Source organism: Sinocyclocheilus grahami, unplaced genomic scaffold (genome assembly GCF_001515645.1).
Source record: "Sinocyclocheilus grahami isolate Dianchi unplaced genomic scaffold, SAMN03320097.WGS_v1.1 scaffold156.1, whole genome shotgun sequence".
NCBI lineage: Eukaryota > Metazoa > Chordata > Actinopteri > Cypriniformes > Cyprinidae > Sinocyclocheilus > Sinocyclocheilus grahami.
The window spans coordinates 372,189-394,246 of record NW_015505335.1 but is presented as its reverse complement, the minus strand read 5'-3'; the positions used below and the strand labels follow the sequence as shown (position 1 = coordinate 394,246).

At 37.2% G+C, this 22,058-nt stretch overlaps 1 protein-coding gene across 1 annotated transcript in view; it reads right to left on the bottom strand.

Annotated features, from left to right (window-relative positions):
• Window positions 1-22,058, bottom strand: part of LOC107592656 (tumor necrosis factor receptor superfamily member 19-like) — a 33,680-nt gene that overhangs the window by 10,994 nt on the left and 628 nt on the right. The window contains exons 2-5 of the mRNA XM_016282192.1: window positions 20,211-20,303; window positions 19,934-20,044; window positions 10,626-10,804; window positions 6,684-6,769 (exon numbers count right to left, since the gene is read on the bottom strand). Coding sequence (XP_016137678.1) covers window positions 6,684-6,769; window positions 10,626-10,804; window positions 19,934-20,044; window positions 20,211-20,300 — 466 coding nt within the window. The 5' untranslated portion in view covers window positions 20,301-20,303. The remainder of the gene's footprint in view (window positions 1-6,683; window positions 6,770-10,625; window positions 10,805-19,933; window positions 20,045-20,210; window positions 20,304-22,058) is intronic.

The window sequence follows — 22,058 nt, the reverse complement described above, 5'->3', positions numbered from 1 at the left end:
TTTTTTTTTATGGATGGGCGCATTTTATTTAACTTATTTTGGACTGAAGCATGTAACACCCGCTGAGTGGCATTAAACAGTTTGAAAGATCAAAGACAATTTTTAATATAACTCCGACTGGATTCGTCTGAAAGAAGAAAGTCATATACACCTAGGATGACTTGAGGGCGAGTAATTTATGGGTGAACTAACCCTTTAATTCACCAAAAGATCCCTCAAAATTTTCCTATAGGATTGTATAATAGTGTTATAAAATCCTGTCTTTACTTTTACGTTCTACTACAGTTTCCATTTTTCCACCATGTGACCCACTCTGTCTCATCTTCCACTGAACCTGCCAAAACCAAAAACCCCAGCTTGAGAGCGTGAGTGTGAGTGTGAGTGTGTGTGTGTGTGTGTGTCACAAATCTCCTCTCGCTGCGGTTGGGAATCTGCTCCAAAGAAAACACGGTTTAAATAGCAGAAATGTCCTGAAGGTGAAGGGCACATTCCCAGCCTGCCGATAATTTTTCACCCTTTCACCCTGGGCCAATCAGGCCTTCACTTGCCAGTCTAGCGAGCCCATTATTAAGAGGCAGATCAAGGCCAAGGGCGGTCACTACTATATGTTTGAAGTCGGGTTGGGGAATGTGTAATCAGCCTGAGAAAACAGCTGCCACAGTCTGAAGGCACCACAGGAACTCTGATGTCACCGTCTAGAGAGCCTTTCCTACCCTGAAGACAACAGCCATCTGAGAACAGTGAGGGACTATCAAGTGACTGATCTAGCCTGAAGAAGGGGATTTACAGTCAGTGTTCTTCTGACACCGACTATTTAGCCATTGAGATAATTGGGGTTATCATGTTATCTGGTGTGTACATCAATGTATCCGTCACTTAGGACTGGAAAAACGGCTGTGTGGTGAGCTGTAAAGCGTGTACGTTCACATAAACAGTTCTTTAGATAGTAACAGTTAATCAGTTCACTACCTAGATCACTCTAGGAACCACTGTGCAATACAACTACTTCATGTGTCTGGTAACAGTCTGGTTTTGAAAGTAAAAACTCCATAGGGAAACTGATTTTTAATGATATCTTATAGGCCTACTGTGATGTTGTTAATTAATGGTATATGCTTTTGTTGAAGCAATCAGTCCACAATATTTTTTTCAAATAATCATGTTCAATAGTGAAATTCCTGGTGATAAAACTACATTACCCATGATTCTCCACCAATTAGAAAGTAAATCGTAACAAAATATCTCTTTAGTGGCCTCCAACTTTCATGGACTGCGAATGACGAGTCTCTACTCTCTCAAAAAACTAAAATATATTTATGTAATTTACTGTAGCGAATTTAGCTCAACGACCGGAAATATAAATAATTAACCATAAGTAGTTATAATTAACTATTCATATTTTAGATCCGCTGTAGATATTTAGCTGACCTCTCAGGGTCAACTGTCTTGTCAATTCTAAGAACGTTAATTTCCTGGTTAAGGGAAATAACTTTCTTACTGTACAATTCTATAAGCTTGTAACGTAAATCTGCATGATTAGTGACTCCGGTTATGAGCAAACAATGAACACGTCAAGTGTGATACAAGTAAGGTTTTATTAACTACATAAACACTTAAACTAGTCTAACATACTACATAAACACATAAACTGGTCTAACATACACATACACACACACACACATACAGTTGGTATAGGAAAGGGTTAAAGTTTAACTCAGCACAGAAAGAGGCATAAAGAATGAATTTTAGGGAACACTTTTGCATATTCAACAGATCTAAGCCTTCAAGGATACGTCAGATTCTGAGTTCAAACACACCTTTGTAAAAAGGTGTAACTGATACTTAATGTATCAAATTAATAAGACTAAGTTTGATACTTGCGAATCTCGGCTGTCGGAAAGAGATTCCTGATCTTAAGGCCCCAGATCTTGCTGAAATTAGTTGATGAAAAGAACCAGTTTGAGTCAGAGAGTCTTTGGTGAATGGAAAGTCGAGGCCGAAAGGCCTGGCACAAGCTTTGGTATCCTGAAGCGTTCTCTCACATTTTCATCTGCATCTGACCAAACCACCGACTGGGGCGTATATAAAAAGAGAATATATAGTGTGTTGGATTGGTCCAGACGCTACATTACAATGCTTCATGTGACTGTAGTTCTTTCCCTTATTGAAACTGGTGTTGCCAAGTCCGCGGTTTTCCAGAAGAATTAGGCTACTTTAACACTGTTGCCGCGACCCCAATAACGTGATATTTAGCCTCTGGAATGCAAATTTTACCAGAGGAACTCTGCCAAAAACGTGTATTTTACCCCCGGGAATGCGATTGGGCTAGTTTTGAGTAGCAATTGGGCGGGTTTTGTTGTGAAAACCTGGCAACCCTGAGTTTGCGCAACGTAAAACATATTCCAGTAGATTTGACAGGACTAATCCTCTTTTGTCCGTTGCCAGCTGTAAAGTTATATTTCTTATTCAAGGTTCCCAGATAATCCCAGATAAATCACGAAACCATCCTGTCCCAACCCTGAATTTAATCTTAATCATTACTGGCAAAGCTTATAAAAGATAATACTTCAGTTTTTATGTGTATGTTAGCGTATGTGTGTACTGTGCCCATGATGCATATTTCGTCATCAGCATAGCATGCGCATATTATATGCTCACAGTCCAGTTTTTCTAACCATGCATAGTCTGTTTGAAGAGTGCCTGTGTAAGTGAGATACCCGCAACTGTAGTTAAAAAGAGTATGAAGATGATTTTGATCGCTCATAACTTCTGAAGAGAAATAGTGCAGACTCTGGAAAAACTTTTGAGCGCACATATGTTGGACGCATGTGTTCATGCACATGATCAAATGTAGTATACGCTGAAGTGCTATGTGTTTGGCTGTATGTATAAGTTATGCGTTCACGTCAAAACCGAAGTATGATTTGAGATAAAGTCAATGAGATCTTTTTACCAATTTCTTGTCAGCCAGGAAAAATGATTTGCCTAGAAAAGTTATAGCTCACTACTCCGCATCAATCCACATGATTTGAGGTATGATTCAGGACCATTTGCTTGCCAAAATGTAATACTAAGGTTTAGGGTTTTTGTACGGAGCCTATATAGGGACATGGTTATAGTAAAAAATTGAGATGGGAGAAAACATTATATTTCAATGCTTTGCATTCTCTTGGAAAATGTTAGCACACAAAACTTTTGTGATGGAAAGTTTCATGAGGGAACACAATAGTTTTGTCAGAGAATGCAAATGTTTTGCATGAAGAAAATAAAATAATTGCGTGAAAAGAGCTGAAATATAATTTTTACTCCAATTTCATATTTTTTTCCATCACAATGTCCCCTAAGGGCGGGATCCTCAAATCTGGCCCACAAGATCCAATTTCCTGCAGTTTAGCTCCAACCCTAATCAAACACACCTGAGCATGCTAATCACTGTCTTCAGGATTATTAGAAAATCACAGCTAGGTGAGTTTGAACAGGGGTGGAGCACATTGGCCCTCCAGGGCAAGATTTGAGGAACCCTGCCTTAGGGGCTCTGTAGATTCGAAAGCCATGGAGCAACAGTTAGCAGTGAGTCCAACCTGTGTTGTTGTAACAATCGGCCTAACTGTCAGATGTTACATTATTATTATTATTTTAAAAATTATTTACAGGTTTTACCAATAACTCAATGCAGGTTTTAGATCAGAGCTGTTTTCATGTGTACTGTTTAATCAGAGGATTGTCTTTTATGTAGTGTTTCATCACCCGCACCCCAGACTAATCAAATAAGTCCATCAGTGACCCACAAGTCATGAGACTCCATGATGAAAGCAATCGCTAATTATGATCTATGGGCTGATCCAATGTGATGTAATCCCCTTCAGGTCAAATACCAAACCACTCGTTTGCTTTCATACTCTTGCGGTTCAAGCTTTCTTCAATATGTAACAGAGATACACTACATGAAAGATCTTCCCATGACTGAAGATGAACACAATTATGAATGAAAAAATACATCCAAGTTCAACACATGCAGCAACGATCCCTTTTCATGCTGGGCTGCTTCTAAATGCAGTAGCTTTGGGCTCGAATCCTAGTTCAAGTTAAAACAGAGGTGTTTGCAAAAGTAAAAATGCCAACTTATATTACTCTCACCCATTACCAACCCAGCAGCCGCCCGGCTCTCATGTGCCCCCTTCATAAATTGGCTTCACATCAGTTCAGATGCTTAGATGGGACAGCTGTGTGGGGCTTTGCCAAATATTTAGAGCTATCCCATAACAAGAAAAGACAGCAGCAGATGAAACACATTAAAGCAGCTAGAGGAACCCATAAAATGCTGTTTTCTTCCTTTCGCTCTCAGGATGGGCCAAGGAGACCAGAGTGTTTCTGGATTTATGGTCCTCTCTAAAGACAGACTTCCTCGCTCAGCTGCGTGTTCGCCCCGGGCCGACGTGGGGGCCATTAAAACCATCAGGTCTTTGAGTTTTCACCACCCTCTGTCAGATAACGCCGGAGGAGAGGAACGTTCGGGAGTCTTTTCAGCCGTTTGCACGCACAATGGGTCAGAGCAGCTTTGAGTACTTACACCAGTTCTGGTCCTGAAGTCAATTCTGATCTTAGTGCATCGTAAACAAAGGAAAATATACTGTATCTCAAAACCTTCTTCCCCAGTCCGAAAAGAACATTTATTTAAACTTGGCTGCAAAATTTCTCATTCTGATATCTGCAACTTTTTTAAACTTTGCAAACAAATGACAAGCAACAATTACATGTCAACTATTTGGCATTCAGACACATGTTACGTGCTGAAATGCACTATAATTCCCAATAGTAAACTCACAATTGTATAATGTTATTATTATTATTATTATTATTATTTTATCATTTAATGGCAGTTATTAAAATAAATATTTAATGTAGTAACCAAAATAATCCTTTTATCTTCTGTATGAAGCCACAGCTTTTTATTTTATTTTATTTTAAAATCTGTATTATTATATTTTATTTCATTCTATAATTTATGGCCATTATTAAAAGAAAACCAGATAAATCATTATATATATATATATATATAAATGTATGGTAGCTATTAAAATAACTACTCAATGTAATGTAGTAGTTACTTATTTATTTATTTGACTTACTCTATGTAGTAACCATGAAATGTATTTTTAATTTATAAGTTTTAATTCCTTATTTTATTTTTTATGGCAGTTATTAAAATAAACACCCAGTGTGGTTACCAAGACCAATCATTTTAAATTTCATATAATTCCCTTTTTTATTTTATTTTATTTTTAATAATTTATGGCAGTCAGATATTTTATTTTTTTAGATCATCACTTGTTGTTGTAAAAAGTGTCCATTTGTTGTGTTGCTATAAAGTGTCAAATTTTTTTTTTTTTTTGCATTTTTATGTACATTTAAACTTTTTTGTGGTTGCAAAAACAACAACAAAAGTTTAAATGGACATTTTAAAAATGCTAAAAAAAATTAATAAAAAAAGGACACTTTATAGCTAAAGAACATACTGGTGTCCTCTCCTCTAAAGACTACTAAATTAAACCAAAAAGTAGTGCCTAATGATTACATAATAAGCCAGAGTTTACACAGAGATTGAATTCTTCACACCCAGAGGTCGAGCTGATCTGATCTTTCCATGTATCTGGTGCAGGAGTGTCAGACCTGGCTCAAACTCTGCTCTACAAACACGCTGCAAATCTCCACATGCAGCAGCTGCAAACGTCTTAAACCTCTGGAAGTCACACTTAATTCTGAAGGTATAAGATCCCCATGCCTCTCCCTGCGTAACTGCCAAAGACACAAGCTTCCATACAATGGCACTCAATGGTGGGTAAAATGAGCCAAATTAGCGCCACAGACTGCTGGAGAACAATGTGCCGCTTTGTGAAACGCTACGTGTTTAACATACGCAGTGTGTGTTTGCAGAAGAAAGCCATGCAGTTTCGAACAGTTACACAGAGAGATGTTTATTACCTATGCCTGTGTTCTGACTTGTAAAAAAGAGCCATTTATTTGATTGTAAAACACTGCTGTATGAATCACCAAGACTGAGTGGGTCGTCATCTCACAGATTATTATTAATGCAACTGTTTGTATGATGACCCCTTTTAAAGGATTACACTAAAAATATCTGTCATCATGTACTTTATTATGTATGTTTCTGATTCTAAGTGAGAGAGAACTGAGGCTACAGACCTCCAAAAATTGACAAAAAACACCATAAAAATCCGAAGTCATCATTCATTGATAATCTTGCCCTCCGCAATAGCTCGCATTCACATGTATTCAAACTGGCACGCTGCATTCAGTTACGACACATGAAATATAGTGCACAAGTCAATGGTTGTTAATGGTATGGAAAAAAGTGGCTAGGACATTCATCAAAATATTTTCTTTTATGTTATGGCATTAAAGGAGGATTAATACAGTTATATAAAAAATATAATAGTGTCTCAATGATGCTAAAATAACAATGCATGAGAGTAAATGATGGGAGAGTTTTCACTAAACAAACCTTTTAAGGACATTATAAATGACGTTTACCAGGTTTACCAAATCAGCTAACACTGTGATCTGACGCCGATGTATTTTTCCTAAGGAAATGAATCCACTGGACATTTTCCTCAAGGATTCTAATATGTTTGCATTCAGCAGTAATAAATAAATGTGCTTACAATTTGGTTCATATGGTGGTGGCGGATCTCCACATGGGATACACTCCATATCCTGGAATCCACTCAACTTCGTCTTTCTGTAAAACCTGAAAGAATAAAATGTATTTTAATTTATTTTTATATGCATATTAATATTATTATAGATAATGCATTATTTAATTTTGGGGACGACAAACATTTACATTCAAAATGTAAATTAAAGGGGTCATATGACGTTGCTAAAAAAGAACAGTATTTGGTGTAATGAAATGTGTTTATGCAGTTTAAGGTTCAAAAAACACATTATTTTCCACATACTGTACATTATTGTACCTTCCTGAAACGCATCGATTTTTGCAAAGCTAATCGGTCTGAAAAGCGAGGTGTGCTGTGATTGGCCAGCTATCCAGTGTGTTGTGATTGGCCGAATACCTCAAGCGTGTGACGGAAATGTTATGCCCCTTACCATACTGTGATGCCGTGTCCTGGCCGGAGCGACGAGACAAAAACATTAAAGCCCTTTACAAACGAGGCATTTGTTGCATGCAGTCGGGACATAATTACTGATTATAATGACTTATACTGTGTTTTTACGTGTTGCGTTGCATCGCGCCGTGTAAACATAAAACCATGTCTGCATTTGTGATCGGAGAAATGACAAACAACAAGCACTACTCTACACTGCTCAAAACTCATGTTTGAATCATCAGAGGCAAATCCTTTAAATATGAAAACGTACTTATAGGCTGTGAGTCAGCATTATTTGTCAGAACACCGGCATTGTAGGCTACTCTCCCAGGAAACAGTCATCGTCCTCCGTAAAATGCGCTGCACACATCTGAATATTTGGGTTGAACAGTTCTGGAACAGTGTTGTAAATACAACTTAACCACTGATTTCTAGTTGTGTCCTCTTTTGGAAGGCCAAACAAGTAGTTTCGCTTTCATAACAAAACACAGCGCCTTCATGATATGGTGGCAGCAACAATACTACAGCGAGAATAAAAGTTATTTGCGTGAATATTTGGGCGGTGTTATTCAAATCTTCCCACACAGTGATGTAGACATGTGGGGGCGTGTTTAAACGAAGCGTTTTAGGAGGGCGTGGACGAGTCTTAACTTTGATAAAGAATATCTCTTTGGTTTTGAGACTTTAGTCTTTGCAACTTCAGGGATCTTATCTATTCACGAACAGCTTGTAACACTCCAAAGAGAAAGGAAAACTTGAAATCACATCATATGACCCCTAATTACATCATATAACAATTAATTATTTAAATAATACTGCATACTCGACCATTCAAAAGTTTAGGGTCAGTTTATTAAAGAAATCAGCGCTTTTATTCAGCAAAGATGCATTAAATATCTCAATTAAAGTCACAGTAAAGACACTTATACTACGAGGCCGTTGAATGCTTGAATCTGATTGGCTGACGAACGTTCTGAGGTGTGCAATTATTTTTAGGGAAACGCACGGCGAACGTAGTTCCAGGCAGCTCTCTTGACCGCATTACAGTTCCATATCACTTCGCATAGTTAACTGTAATAATGGAAATTAGCATACAGTACCTATACAGCACACATGAATTACTGCAATCACACGTGCTCGCATAAGCACACTACGGTCACGCAGTTTGCACAAGAAGGTGTTGTCAGCGCTGCCCTGACGATTTTATCAGTTAGCCTATATAGTGTAGCAACTTAAAGACTACACATGACATTTCACACTAGAAAGGTAATAACAGTGCTGTTTAGAGACGCTGCTGCAGAACACTGTTGAGGGACGCACAGAGCTAGCCTAGTTCACACAAGCTCTCTCACTCTCTCTTTCTTTCTCTTTCTCTGTGTGTCTCTGTCTCTCTCGCTCTCTTTCTAATAACTTCATTAATAACTGCATTAGAATGCTTTCAACGGCTCACGCCTCCATTACCAGCTTTAAAATGACGTTTAAAATGACGTTGATAATTCAACGGCCTGGAGTCAATTATTCCTTACTTATAATGTTACAAAAGATTCTATTTCAGATAAATGTTGTTCTTTTGAACTTTCTATTCATCAGTGAATCCTAACAGAAATGTATCACAGCTTCCACAAAAATATAAAGCAGCACAGCTGTTTTCAACACTGATAATAATGCGAATCAGAAGGATCATGTGACATCGAAGACTGGAGTAATGATGCTGAAAATGCAACTTCTCATCACAGGAATAAATTGCATTTTAAAAACAGAAATCATTTATTTTAAACTGTAATAATATTTCACAATATTATTGTTTTTAATGCAATTCTGATCAAATAAATGCAGCCTTGGTGAGCATAAGAGACATATTTTACTGACCCCAAACTTTTGAACAATATTTGCTGAGAAAAGCCACCAACTGAACATAAGTCAAAGAAGACATCCCATTATTGTTGCAGCAGGTTAAACAACTGGATAGACAAAAAGTGGCTTTAGAAGTCAAACACAATTTAAAGTCTACAGCAATCCACTTTACAATAGAACCTCGGGGTGTTTATAAATGACAGATTCTTGTCTGTGATATTTTGTATTTGTTGGATTACGTACATATGCATTTCATCTTGCCGTTCAACTGAATTTCTCTGATAGCAGCAAATCTCTTTGAAAATGTACATATGGATCAGTGACAATCATTTTTTCACAGCACTAATTAAGAATCGGGGAAAACTATGCTTTACAATACGAGAAATATTCCAGCATTAGTTACAGTAACAGCCTGAAGAACACATTTTTCTAAAATGATGCAGATGAACTTTGAAGGTAATGTGAAGAGTTGCCTTCAGCATGTCGTACTGTGCCAAAGCACTTCATTATAGCTAATCAAAAGTTATTAAAAAAACTATCTGGTGAGAGCAGGATGCTTCTGTGGGGAAACTAGTATCTCTTGCGGTGATAGCGAAAAGCAGGTCTTCACAAACCTGACATGTTTTAGCTTCGAGGGCATGTCTGGGCCTTGAGTTTATTTCCCTGACCTGGACTTTAAACTGAGAAATCTTCGGCTTCACTTGCGGCGTATAACTCATGTCAATCGGGTTTAAAAAGCTTTCTTGAGAAGAACTGAGTCAATAAAAGTTATTTTTTTGCCATTGATGGAGAACCTTTATAAAACGGATAGTTCCGGACCTTGATTCTGATTGGTTGAGTCACGTTCGAAGCTGGTGTAACCACTTTATTGCAACCACAACTGTTTCTGAGGGACTATATTGTTTGGTGGAAGAATACTGTTTTTGTTAATATCATTACACATTATTTGCTCTGTTTTACTTTGTGAAACCTTACTACGTATATGGAATAACCGTTTTATAAAAGCAATAAGCCCTGTGAAGCCGTGGTTTACAGTGAATTTCTAACAGCTAAGGGGGTGTTATAGATTATAACAGCTCCTTAGCTGTTATAAATTCACTGTAAGCCACGGCTTCTTGGGGCTTATTGCTTTATTAACATCCATGGAATCTTTCCATTCAACAAAAGGGTCTTTATAGTAGAAAACGTTATTTACACTATTAAAAATAAAGGTTTTCACAGCGATGCCATAGAAGAACCATTTTTGGTACTCTAAAGAACCTTTCAGTTATAGTTCCCAAAAGAACCATATTTTTCTTGGCGTAAAGAACATTTTAATAATCTAAAGAACCTTTTAACACTATAAAGAATCTTTTCTGGAATGGAAAGATTGCATGGATGCTGAAGGTTCTTCATGGAACCACTCATGCCAAAAATAACCCTTATTTTTAAGAATGTAGATTATTATTTTAAAAATGGTAAGAACTGCTCACTGAAAGTTTCTTTGAGAAACCTCAAATGGTTCTTCTTCAGCATCACTGTGAAAACTCCCTTTCGAACCTTTATTCTTAAGAGTGTAATATACACGGACTTAAGCATGTGGTCTGGGAAAACGCCCATCGTACTTTATTCTATATAATTGCGTTCCTATGGCTGACTCACCCGGGCAGGCAGGCTCCGCATACGGCGTTGCTGGTCGTGGAGCAGTTCCCCTTCTGGAAGCGGTTGAGGAGGGAACAGTCCAGACAGGGCTTGCATTTCTGCAGGCTGCGGTCCTCTTTGAAGCGACTGGCTCTGCAGGGCACACACTGGGCATCCTCCCCATAGCCAAAGCCACATTCCTGCGAGGATTAACGGAAGATATCTCACTGCCGAGGAAGGGAAGGGCGAGGGAGAGCCTCGCTAAAGAAAAGCACCAATGTGGACTAACAAGAGGGCGAGATGAAATAATGATCACAGTGTGTGTGTGTGTGTGTGTGAGAGAGATCCCCCCGCTGAACAAAGGCCAAGCTTCTTTTGAGAGAGTCTATCTTACACAGGCAATAATCTCCCTGACTCTCACGGGATCAATGAACAGCCTTCTGCTCCAGGCCCCCGAAGGGCTCCGCATTTGAATCAGAAAGGCCCACGGGGACGCCCATTGTTGGTTTATTGGGAGTTTATTGCAGAGGTTTTGTCAGGCCTCTCTTCGGCTCAAGTGTGTGTGAGAGAAATTGATATTGAGAGGTTTTGGTAAGCGTAATGCAGAAAGAGAAAGCCCTTAAAATAAAAGATTTACTGTGAAATACAACCCAGACATGTTCTTGACAGGTTTTGTGAGATTCACCCAGAAAAGCGATCTGTGTATGTACACAAGTCCAGATCATGAAAGAAACCTGAGGAGAGGTTTCTCAATGTCTAGCTGTGGGGTCGAGAGGAATTCTCCGCGCTCTTGAATAATACGAGACAACACCCTTTGCATTGTTCACTAAGTACAGGCCTATTTCATTTCAATAAAAGATCTAAAACAGTGCAGTTTGTGTAATAATATGAGGCAAATTGTGCCGTACACATGCAGAGTTTAAGCAAAACGTTACAAAGAGACCACAGGGAAAGCATCTACATGAGCATGCTCGCCATTTCAGATGACTGAGTGAGGATTTTAACAATAGAACAGAATACTGTTGCCTTTAGCTTAGTAATAGCAACAAAACACTAGTATCATGCACACAAGTGAGACAGAGAATTCATCTGGGAAGATGTTCTAATGGGTTCAGAATGGTCTTTCCTCGAACTGTGACGAACAACATTTGCTGGCCGTGTTTCTGTACAGCATATTGGACTTTGACGTTTTGCCACATTGAGTTTGACATTAAGAAGTGAAACGTAAGCAAACGTTTTTTCCAGGCTCCAGGATCTAAGCTGAAATCTAAAGTGCCGCTTAATTAGCATTACTCAGAACAGCTTCCCCCCCCCCCCTCCTGGTCCACCCACTTCAATAAACAATACCAGAGTCTTTTCAAAACTCTACTGACAGTAATCAATCTGGAATACGCTTGTTTGTTTTTAATCCTTTCCACATTGATATAATTATTGGGAATCTCGCGGGCATATATTCACCTTTCACTGAGTCCGATTTCTCAAACCATAAGTTAAGCAAAGCTTCGTGGAATTCAAATAATGCCTTATGGAACCATGCAACAGAATTCATCAATCAAGATCAATCAAGGCATTTATTAATGAAACCCACCAGCAATGTGACACTAATTCAAAACACAGTTTTCTGTTTTCAGTCTAGTTCTGACTAAAAAGATCTTGTGTTCTCTCGATACATGTTCATGCAAAAATGCTAATTCTGTCATCATTTACAAACTTCATTATGAGAACCCATGCAGAATATCTGCACAAATGAGTTCTGACATGCAGGGTGCACTCTTAAAAATAAAGGTGCTTCAAAAGGTTCTTCAAGCGATGCCATAGAAGAACCATTTTTCCATTCAGTCAAAGGCTCTTTAAAGAATCATGTCTTTCTTACCTTTTTATAATCTGAAGAACCTTCTTTCACCACAAAGAACCTTTTGTGAAACAGATATTAAAGGTTCTTTATGGAACCATTTAGACAAAAAGGTTCTTATATGGCATCGTGAAGCACCTTTATTTTTAAGAGCGTGCAGCAAGATTTCTGGTGAATGACTTAGAGTCCGTTTCTCACACAAAGCTATTGTATGGCATCAGAAGACTAGGAAATGTCAAAAATCATATCAATATCAAATCAAAGTCATACAGATTTGGAACAACATAGAGGATAGAATATTTATTCAATATAAGTATTGCTTTAAAAATGCACATTTATTTTACACGTTTATTTTTATTTGTTAAAATAAAATAATAAAGTAATGATTTTGTGACATATTTATACAATTTAAAATAACCATTTTCTATTTTAATATAAACAACCAGTCAAAGGCCGGAAAATATTTCATATTGTAAAATAATATAATTAATAGTATAATAACATAAAAAATAAAATATAATTTTTTTTTTATATAATAATACAATTATTTATTATTTATAATAATAATAATATTAATAATAACAATACTGTAAATGGTAATATTGTAAAATATTGTTGCAATTTTTTTTTAAAAGTCTCAATTTGAATATATATTTTAAAATGTAATTTATTCCAGTGATGGCAGAGCTGAATTTTCATTGACATGCTCAGTTATAATCAGTTATTCAGTTTTTGCTGCTTAATATTTTTGTGGAAACCATTAAACATTTTTTCAGGATTTTTTCGTGACTATTAAGTAAAAAAAAAAAACAGCATTTATTTGTAATTTAAATCTTTTGTAGCATTATAAATATCTTTACTGTGACTTTTGGATAATTTAATGTGTCCTTGTGGAATCAAAGTATTACTTTTTTTTTTTTTACTTACTCCAAACTTTAGAATGGTACAGTATCGTGGTTTCCACAAAAATACTAAGCAGCACAACTGTTTTCAACATTGATAAGAAATGTTTCTTGAGCACCGAATCTAAATGACATTCTAAAATATATTACAATAAAAAAAAAAGTTATTTTAAATTGTAATAATAATATTAATACAAAAATGTTTTCTTTATTTTTGAACATATACATGCAGCCTTGGTTAGCATAAGACACTAAACACAAAAACTCTTTAACTTTTTTTAAAGGAAAAAAAAGACTTCTTGACATCTTAGAAATCTGCATCTTCAGATTTATAAACAGCACAATCTGTAACCGTGATCCATTAAACAAACACATCTCCTCAAACAATCCCGTTCCCACCAGTCACATTCCAGCAGAGGAGCGTCATGCGGAGCAAAGTGAGAGGACCTTTGTGGTTTGATATCACCCTGCACTATTGTTTTTTTCCCAGCTGCCCCTTCCCAAATCAGGTCAGCCTTACCAGCCTGCATTTCCACCACACTGAGCTGGATTAGAGAAGAGGCTCATATATCGTTAACGTGGAGATCGGCTTCAAACAGGGGCCTTCTTTCTACACCTCGATCCAGTTTCCCAGCTTGGGCACACATGGATTACTGGCCTGCATGAGAGAGCCAATGACAAGAGCTCTCCACAAAGCCTGGCCCGGGGATCAGACGGGGTTCTGCCACTGTTAGAGAAGACCGATTTGGCTCTCTCAACACAGGCCCTCCAAAGACTGCATATAGGGTGCCTGAACAGAAAGACAGCTGTTGTTGCCTGGCCACAGCCCATATAAGACCTTCCTCTCCAGCAGGGCATGAAGGATCGGGTGGGGGGGCGGTGAATAAAAGAGGTATGGTCACTCTGTTTGAAGGCATGATGCCATTCCCGGAGAGATAATCAACAAGAGAGCGAAGGGGGACAGAGAAATCTAAGGAGCTCTGTAACCCCCTGTGGTTTGTCTGTTGGAGTGTGCTGCTGGGATCTTCCAGTGTTTAGAAGTTCAAACAGACCGCTAAACCTGAGATAAAAGCTATTCAGGCTCCCAAATACAGCTCAGAATGAGTCTACGTGTCAGAGCTGTGGCTTAGTAGATTTCACTGCGAGCTGTGGTGCTAATATTGGCAATAAGAGTTTGAATCTGACTCGCAACATTTCCTAATTCTGTTTCCCCCAACATTTTCCGTTCTCTCTCTGTATTATCATTTCAGCAAAAAATGTCATAACAGAATGTGTCTACGTGTCAGGGCCGTGGCTTAGTTGTTATCACTGTGAGCTGCGGTGCTCATAACAGCAACGGGAGTTTGAATCTGGCTCGCAACATTTCCTAATCCCGTTTCCTCCAACTTTTTCCGTCCTCTCTCGGTGTTATTATTTCAAGAAAAAATGTCAAAAGCAGAATGTTTCTAAGTGTCAAAGCTGTGGTTGTTCACTGTGAGCCGCGGTGCTCATAAGGGCAACAGGGGTTTGAATCTGTCTCGCAACATTTCATAATCCTAACTGGACATCAGATAAAAGCCAAAAGGATTCAGGCTTCTGAATAGACTCAGAATGTGTGTATGTGTCAAAGGCGTGGTTTAGTAGTTATTTCTGAAAGCTGTGGCACTCAAAAAAAAAACAGTTAGAGTTCGAGTCTTGCTCGCAACATTTCCTAATCCTGTTTCTTCCAACATTTTCTGTCCTTTCCCTGTTATCATTTTTATTTTAAAAAAATTCAAAAAGCAAAAAGTGTATATGTGTCAGATACATGGCTTAGCAGTTATTGCTGTGAGCTGTGTGCTCAAAAGGGCAATTGGAGTTTGAATATGGCTCACAACATGTCCTATTCCTGTTTTCTCCATAATTTCCTATCCGCTCTCTGTTATCATTTCAATAAAGAAATATCAAAAGCAGAATGTGTCTTTGTGTCACAGCCATTGCTTAGTAGTTATTACTATGAGCTGTGATGCCCATAAGAGCAGTGGCAGTTCGAATCTGGCTTGCAACATTTCACAATCCTAGCTGGACATCAGATAAAAGTAAATGAGTATTCAGGCTCGCGAATATGGCTCAGAATGTGTCTACATGTCAGAGCTTTGGCTTAGTAGTTATCACCATAATCTGTGGTACTCATAAGGGCAAAAGGAGTTTGAATCTAGCTCGCAACATTTCATAATCCTAGCTGGATGTAAGAAAAAAGACAATGAGGATTCAGGCTCTCAATTATATTGCTCAGAATGTGTCGATGTGTCAGAGCTGTGGCTTAGGTTCACATAATGGTTCAAATCTGGCTCACAACATTTCCTAATAGTGCTTCCCCCATCATTTCCTGTCCTCTCCTGTTATCATTTCATCAAAAACTGTCAAAGGGAGTCACAACACAAACTAATGGTTCCCTCCCCAACACAACTCCTGTCTCCCATTGGTCAGCCAAACAGGTAGAACTGCTCCTATATAATCTATATTAAATAGATTTATTATAGATATAATATATAATCTATAATAAATAGATTTGTTTTGGCAGAGCCATGTTAGAACAGTTAGCACACATGCGTAAATTGATCTGTTGTGCTCATGAGGGCAATCTGAGTTTGAATCCAACTTGCAACATTTTCTAATCCTGTTTCCTACATCATTTCCTGGCTGCTTCCTGCTGTTGTTTTTAAAAAAGTCAAGAGGTCAAGAGGTCAATACACACTATAATGCCCAAACAGTTACAATAAGACAGTGATCAGGCCAAACTACTGCCTGTTTTCACATTCCAGAATCATCCAGGAACAATCTTGCCTAAGAGGACTCACCAAACCAGTACCTGCAAGTACCATTTTTCCACTATCTCCAGATCAGATTTGAGTGAGAATGCCAAGCAAAACAGCAGGATGGATGTGTGATAGAGGGGAAAGTTGCATGGAGTAAAGCAAGTTCAGACACACAAGTGTTTTGAAGTCATTATATTCAAACCCCAAAAACACTCTATTCTACTAAATTATCCTGAAGTATTGCTCATCAGTACTTCCTATCAAAGCAAAGGGTGAACTTCTTACTTCACCCAACAGGTAAGCTTTAAGGGTAAATCTCATGAAACCTGTCACCCCAAAATCAAAAGAAGAAAATTATATTTTGCTAAAATAAATTCAGCTTGGGTATATTATAGTATTAAAAAAAATCACTTCATTACAGCAATGTGCAAACTTTATTTGATCCATATATAACCTTTATATGTACTTAATTGTCATAAAAGTAATGTAACAATACAAAATATCAATGATCCTAAAAAAGACTTTAGTGTGTCTATACAAAAAAAAAAAAATTCTTTATTTAGTCTTTATTTTTTCTTTACTAAATGAATTGAAAGTGAATATATTAAAAAGGCTAAAATAAGCCAAAAAAAACTGTTGCTAAGATGGGTTTCATTTAGCCGCTCAAAAAGTTGAGATGCAATGTGAGTGAATGTTTATGAGGTCTGTTTTGAAGAAACTGCACATCTGCATAAGGTGCTAAGATGGGTTTCATTTAGCCGCTCAAAAAGTTGAGATGCAATCCTCCATGATGCTTAGCAGTCAGGAATGTGAGTGAATGTTTATGAGGTCTGTTTTGAAGAAACTGCACATCTGCATAAGAATGAATTTGTTGACGGGTTGAGAAGATAATTTATCAAAAGCCCTGATTTATTTCCAGTATCCTTTAAAGCACTGGTCTCAAACTCAATTCCTGGAGGGCCACAGCTCTGCACAGTTTAGTTCCAACCCTAATCAAACACACCTGAACCAGCTAATCCAGGTCTTCAGGATCACTAGAAACTTCTAAGCAGGTGTGATTTGGAGCTGGTTGGAGTTAAACTCTGCAGAACTGTGGCCCTCCAGGAATTGAGTTTGAGACCACTGCTTTAAAGCAATAGTTGAAAAGCAATGAAAGTCATCATTTATTCACCCTCATGTTGTTCCAAACTCCTCCTATCTGTCCAACTTTGTCCGATTTGTGAAGAAATCTTTTGAGTCAGATCTTTTCAAGAGCGATGGGCAGCACAGTTGTAAAACTTCTGTGCTTCTGTCTCAAATGTGAAGCACACTGCATCAAAATGTATATAATAAAATGTAAAACATATATTGGAGCTTGTGTTACCACGTCACCAAGGGAGGGCGGGCGATGCATAAAACATCACTAAAACACTGTTAACTAAATATCTGTGATCAACCTCAAGATCCCACTGAGGTGTCAATTTGCTATGTATTGAAGCTTCGGATCATTGTTTGAGTTGACAAAACCACCTGACTGATTCGTTCTCAAATCAAACTGATTCAGTACCCGAGATTCGATGATCCAGTTGCAGTGGTTAACAGCCTACTAGACGCATCTGCATGCTAAATTCTCCTTTTCAGTTTTGAATGACATGAGGCTGTGTAAATGATTTCATTTTTGTGTGAACTATCACTTTAACAATTACAAAATGCCTTATCAACACAACTTTAGCTTAGCTGTTATCGCCCTTTTAGGTGAAAAACAGTGTGTAGGTGGGGTTTTACAAGCTGTTTGACTAGTCGTAGATCTCTGAGAAACAAGCAAAAGGGCGTCATGTGAACTTTTCTTCTGCTCTTACAAAACAAATCATCTGGAAGAGCTTCTGAAGTGTCAGACACTAAAACAACAAAAATATTAAGGTGTTGCTGTCGTTATTACAGCTATTCTAAGGTTAAGTGTAATTTCTATAGTAAAGATAATGACTCTTTTTAAACAGGTTTCCCCAGCACTCCTCCCATCTGCCATTGGTCACAACAAACAGATAGCCCGCCCCCAAACCTACGCCATTGGTTGAGCCACTGATGCTGTTGCTGGGCAGGTCGGGATGTTCAAACAAACAAACCAATGTTTTGATAGCTCCACAAAATAAACCTACTCCTACTAGTATCTGCATATTAAACTGGGATAAGAGAAAGTATTTTAACATCGAAACTGAAGTAACTCAAACACCACATGATATTGTCCTTGGGTACAAAGAATAGGGTAAACCACTAGTGCTTTAATGGAAAAAGTAGGCAATCATTCACTACCTCCTCAGGCCCCAAAGCATCAATTGGCCGAAAACATCTGAAGCATTGAAGAGTATAAGCAATAAGTGTGTGTTCATGTGTACCGACATGAAAGTCGTGTGGTTAAAAGTAGCATGTGCACTACATTTGTACACATCCAGCAGCCTGATGTACCTGCATTTACCCAGGCATAAACTGTGTAATGATTTCCACACTCCAGAAATACCCCAGACCTCCGTTTAGACTAGGTTTGTAATACAAAACCACTTAATTTCTTAACATGCCGTGTTTACAAGGCCTTGAAATTCTCATGGGTGGCAATGACATTAAAAGGCTTGAAGGAAAAATAGAAGATTGTGAGCAGAAGTGTGGGTGTAACTGATTAAAGCGTGGCCAGTGCTCTACAAAGGAGAACAGCGGTTTACCCTCTCTCTTTATGAAAAGGAGGAAGCAATAAATAATCGGTCGGGACAAGCTATTCAAAACATTGGCATCCCCTCTTTATTGGTGAACTCTTTGCTTTTGGCCAGTTTGGTCTGGAAGTCTTTCATGAACTCTGTGAAACTGATGGGAACGCGTCTCTCGGTCCCAGATTTAATCGCATACGTGGTCTTTTTTAAAAACAACTCTGAGTATAAGGGTCTAAATATATCTGCATATTAATCTGACTGTGGTAGGTGCTTGAACGGAAAGAATTCCAGAATTAAATGGTTAGTTCACCCGAAAATGAAAAGTCTGTCATTAATTACTCACCCTTGTGTTGTTCCAAACCCGTAAGACCTTCGTTCATCTTCGGAACACAATTTAAGATATTTTTGATGAAATCTGAGGGCTCTCTGACCCTCCCATAGACAGCAAGGTAACTACCACATTGATCGTGGTAGTTACCTTGCTGTCTATGGGAGGGTCAGAAAAGTACCAAGATGATCGACAAAGTAGTCCGTGTGACATCAGTGGTTCAACTGTAAAGTTACGAAGCTACGAGAATACGTTTTTGCGCAAAGAAAACTAAAATAACTACTTTATTCCACATTTTCATTTCTACTGTGTCACTTGTGGACGCGCGTTCACGACAGTATCATGACGCGAACGTGTGGCGGCGCAAATAAAGTCGTTATTTTTGTTTTCTTTGCTCAAAAAAGTATTCTCGTAGCTTCGTAACTTTACAGTTGAACCACTGATGTCACACGGACTACTTTGTCGATCATCTTGGTACTTTTCTGGACCTTGAAAGTGGTAGTTACCTTGCTGTCTACAGGAGGGTCAGAGAGCCCACAGATTTCATCAAAAATATCTTAAATTGTGTTCCGAAGATGAACGAAGGTCTTAGGGGTTGGGTAATTAATGACAGACTTTTCAGTTTTGGGTGAACTAACCGTTTAAGCTCAAAGGGAACCAATTCAAAGGAACAGAGTGCTTCGGATATTATTTCTTGATTTAAGAAATTAAAAATACAAGTTTTATACGTGGACCAATGTTTCAAATTAGGCTAAAAGAAAAAATAAGTAGCCTTATGCAGAACTGGCAAACCTTGGATAGCTCTTGTCCAGCATCACACTGCCGGCAGGGAATACAGTTTCCAAACGTATCCTTGTATTCCTGCTCCCTGCAATCTCTTCTCTCCTCTGCCATAACTGCAAACTGTGAGGAACATGAAACAAACATGATTAATTATTCCATAATATCATTGGAAGTTTACCAAATTGGAGTGCAAGTAAAAGGTAGTGTAAATGATAGTGTACAGTCATTTAGAGCAAATCTCAGAATATCATTTCTAGCAAAAGGTGTTAATATGAACGAAACATACCATAAGACACAGTGGAAGGACAAGTATCCACTGAAAAGGAAAACTGGAGAGGATCAGAACCCGGGGCATTGTGAAAGGTATTTCCCACATACACTGTGAAAGCACAAATCCTTTGATGAATGATTAATGGAGGACACTATTTGCATTATCTTTCAAAACGGTGTGAACACCAAGCAAGCAATAACTACTATTATAAATAAATACCCTTTTGTGCTTTTTTAATGTTCATACTAAAGCATAATAAAAAGGCATAATCTGTAGATGTTTAATTTTTAAAGAGGTTTAACACTGACTGAGTTGGAAGAAAAGTCCTTCTATATGATTTTATTTAGCTGGAAGTATCAGCCAATTCAGATAATTAACAACATACAGATGCCGATCATTAATAATATAGTAATATTGGCCAATAATGATCTATCAGACTCAATAATAACATGATAATTTACACACACACTAGGGCTGTGCAATATATAGAAATTATCGAAATATCGCAAATGTACATATCGCAATATGCATATCGCTACAGCTTGCAATATTTGGGGCCATGAACAAAAGACAAAGAGAAAATCACTCACTGCTCTTACCTAAATAACTTTTGTAGCTTAAATAAGAATCAGTGTATATTGAAATCAAAGTGTAAATACTAAGCAGTGTTTTATTTTTCCTTTTTATTATTCAGTTCCTAAACTCATGTTAAAATTATTACACTAATGTTAAAATGACATTTTTATGTAATGCTTGAGTAAAACACATACCGTTCACTTTCAGAAGTTGTTGTAGGGGTGCTTTCTTATTAGAATCAGAATCAGAATGAGCTTTATTCACCACTTAAGTGTGCGCAAATGCAAGGAATTTGTTGTGGTTTTACAGGAACTCTTGGTACATACATACATACAAATAACCATATATACAGTATATGGCTAATTACGGTATACGGTATTATCACGATATTGAAATTAAGTTAAAAAAGTGTATAATACATATATAATAATATATAATTCAGTATAACAGGTTTAATAACTTTTTCTTATAACAAAAATAACTGAACATTTAAATGCAATAAAGCAATACAGAAAAATGTATAAAGTTAAAAGTTTTACACAGATTAAAGTGCAAAAGAACTATAAAGACCAATAGGTATCACTTTACAATAAGACCTCATTAGTTAACCTTAGTTAATTCATTAACATTCACAACGAGCAATAGCTACATTTGCTACTGAAGTTATTAATCTTTGTTTAAAAAATACAAGTCTTCGTTCATGTTAGCTCATTAAATAACACAGCTGCAACTCTCGATTTTCACATCCTGTTATTAAATATTGGAATACCTAAGATTAATGAATGTTCAGAAGAATTTTTCATCATTTTCATCATTGCGAATGTTAATGCATTAACTAAGGTTAACTAATGAGGTCTTATTGTAAAGTGATACCTATTGGTCTTTATAGTTCTTTTGCACTTTAATCTGTGTAAAACTTTTAACTTTATACATTTTTCTGTATTGCTTTTTATTGCATTTAAATGTTCAGTTATTTTTGTTATAAGAAAAAGTTATTAAACCTGTTATACTGTATTATATATTATTATATATGTATTATACACTTTTTTAACGTAATTTCAATACCGTGATAATACCGTATACCGTAATAAAAGCATTAGCAATTAATCGCAACATGAAAATTTGATACCGGCATATCCCTAATATATATATATATATATATATATATATATATGCAAAAAACATAAGAACATTGCACATTTATATATTATATGTAAACAACTATATATTGACATATTAACTGTATATATATCAGAAAAATTATAACCCTCCTTCAAGAAAAAAAAA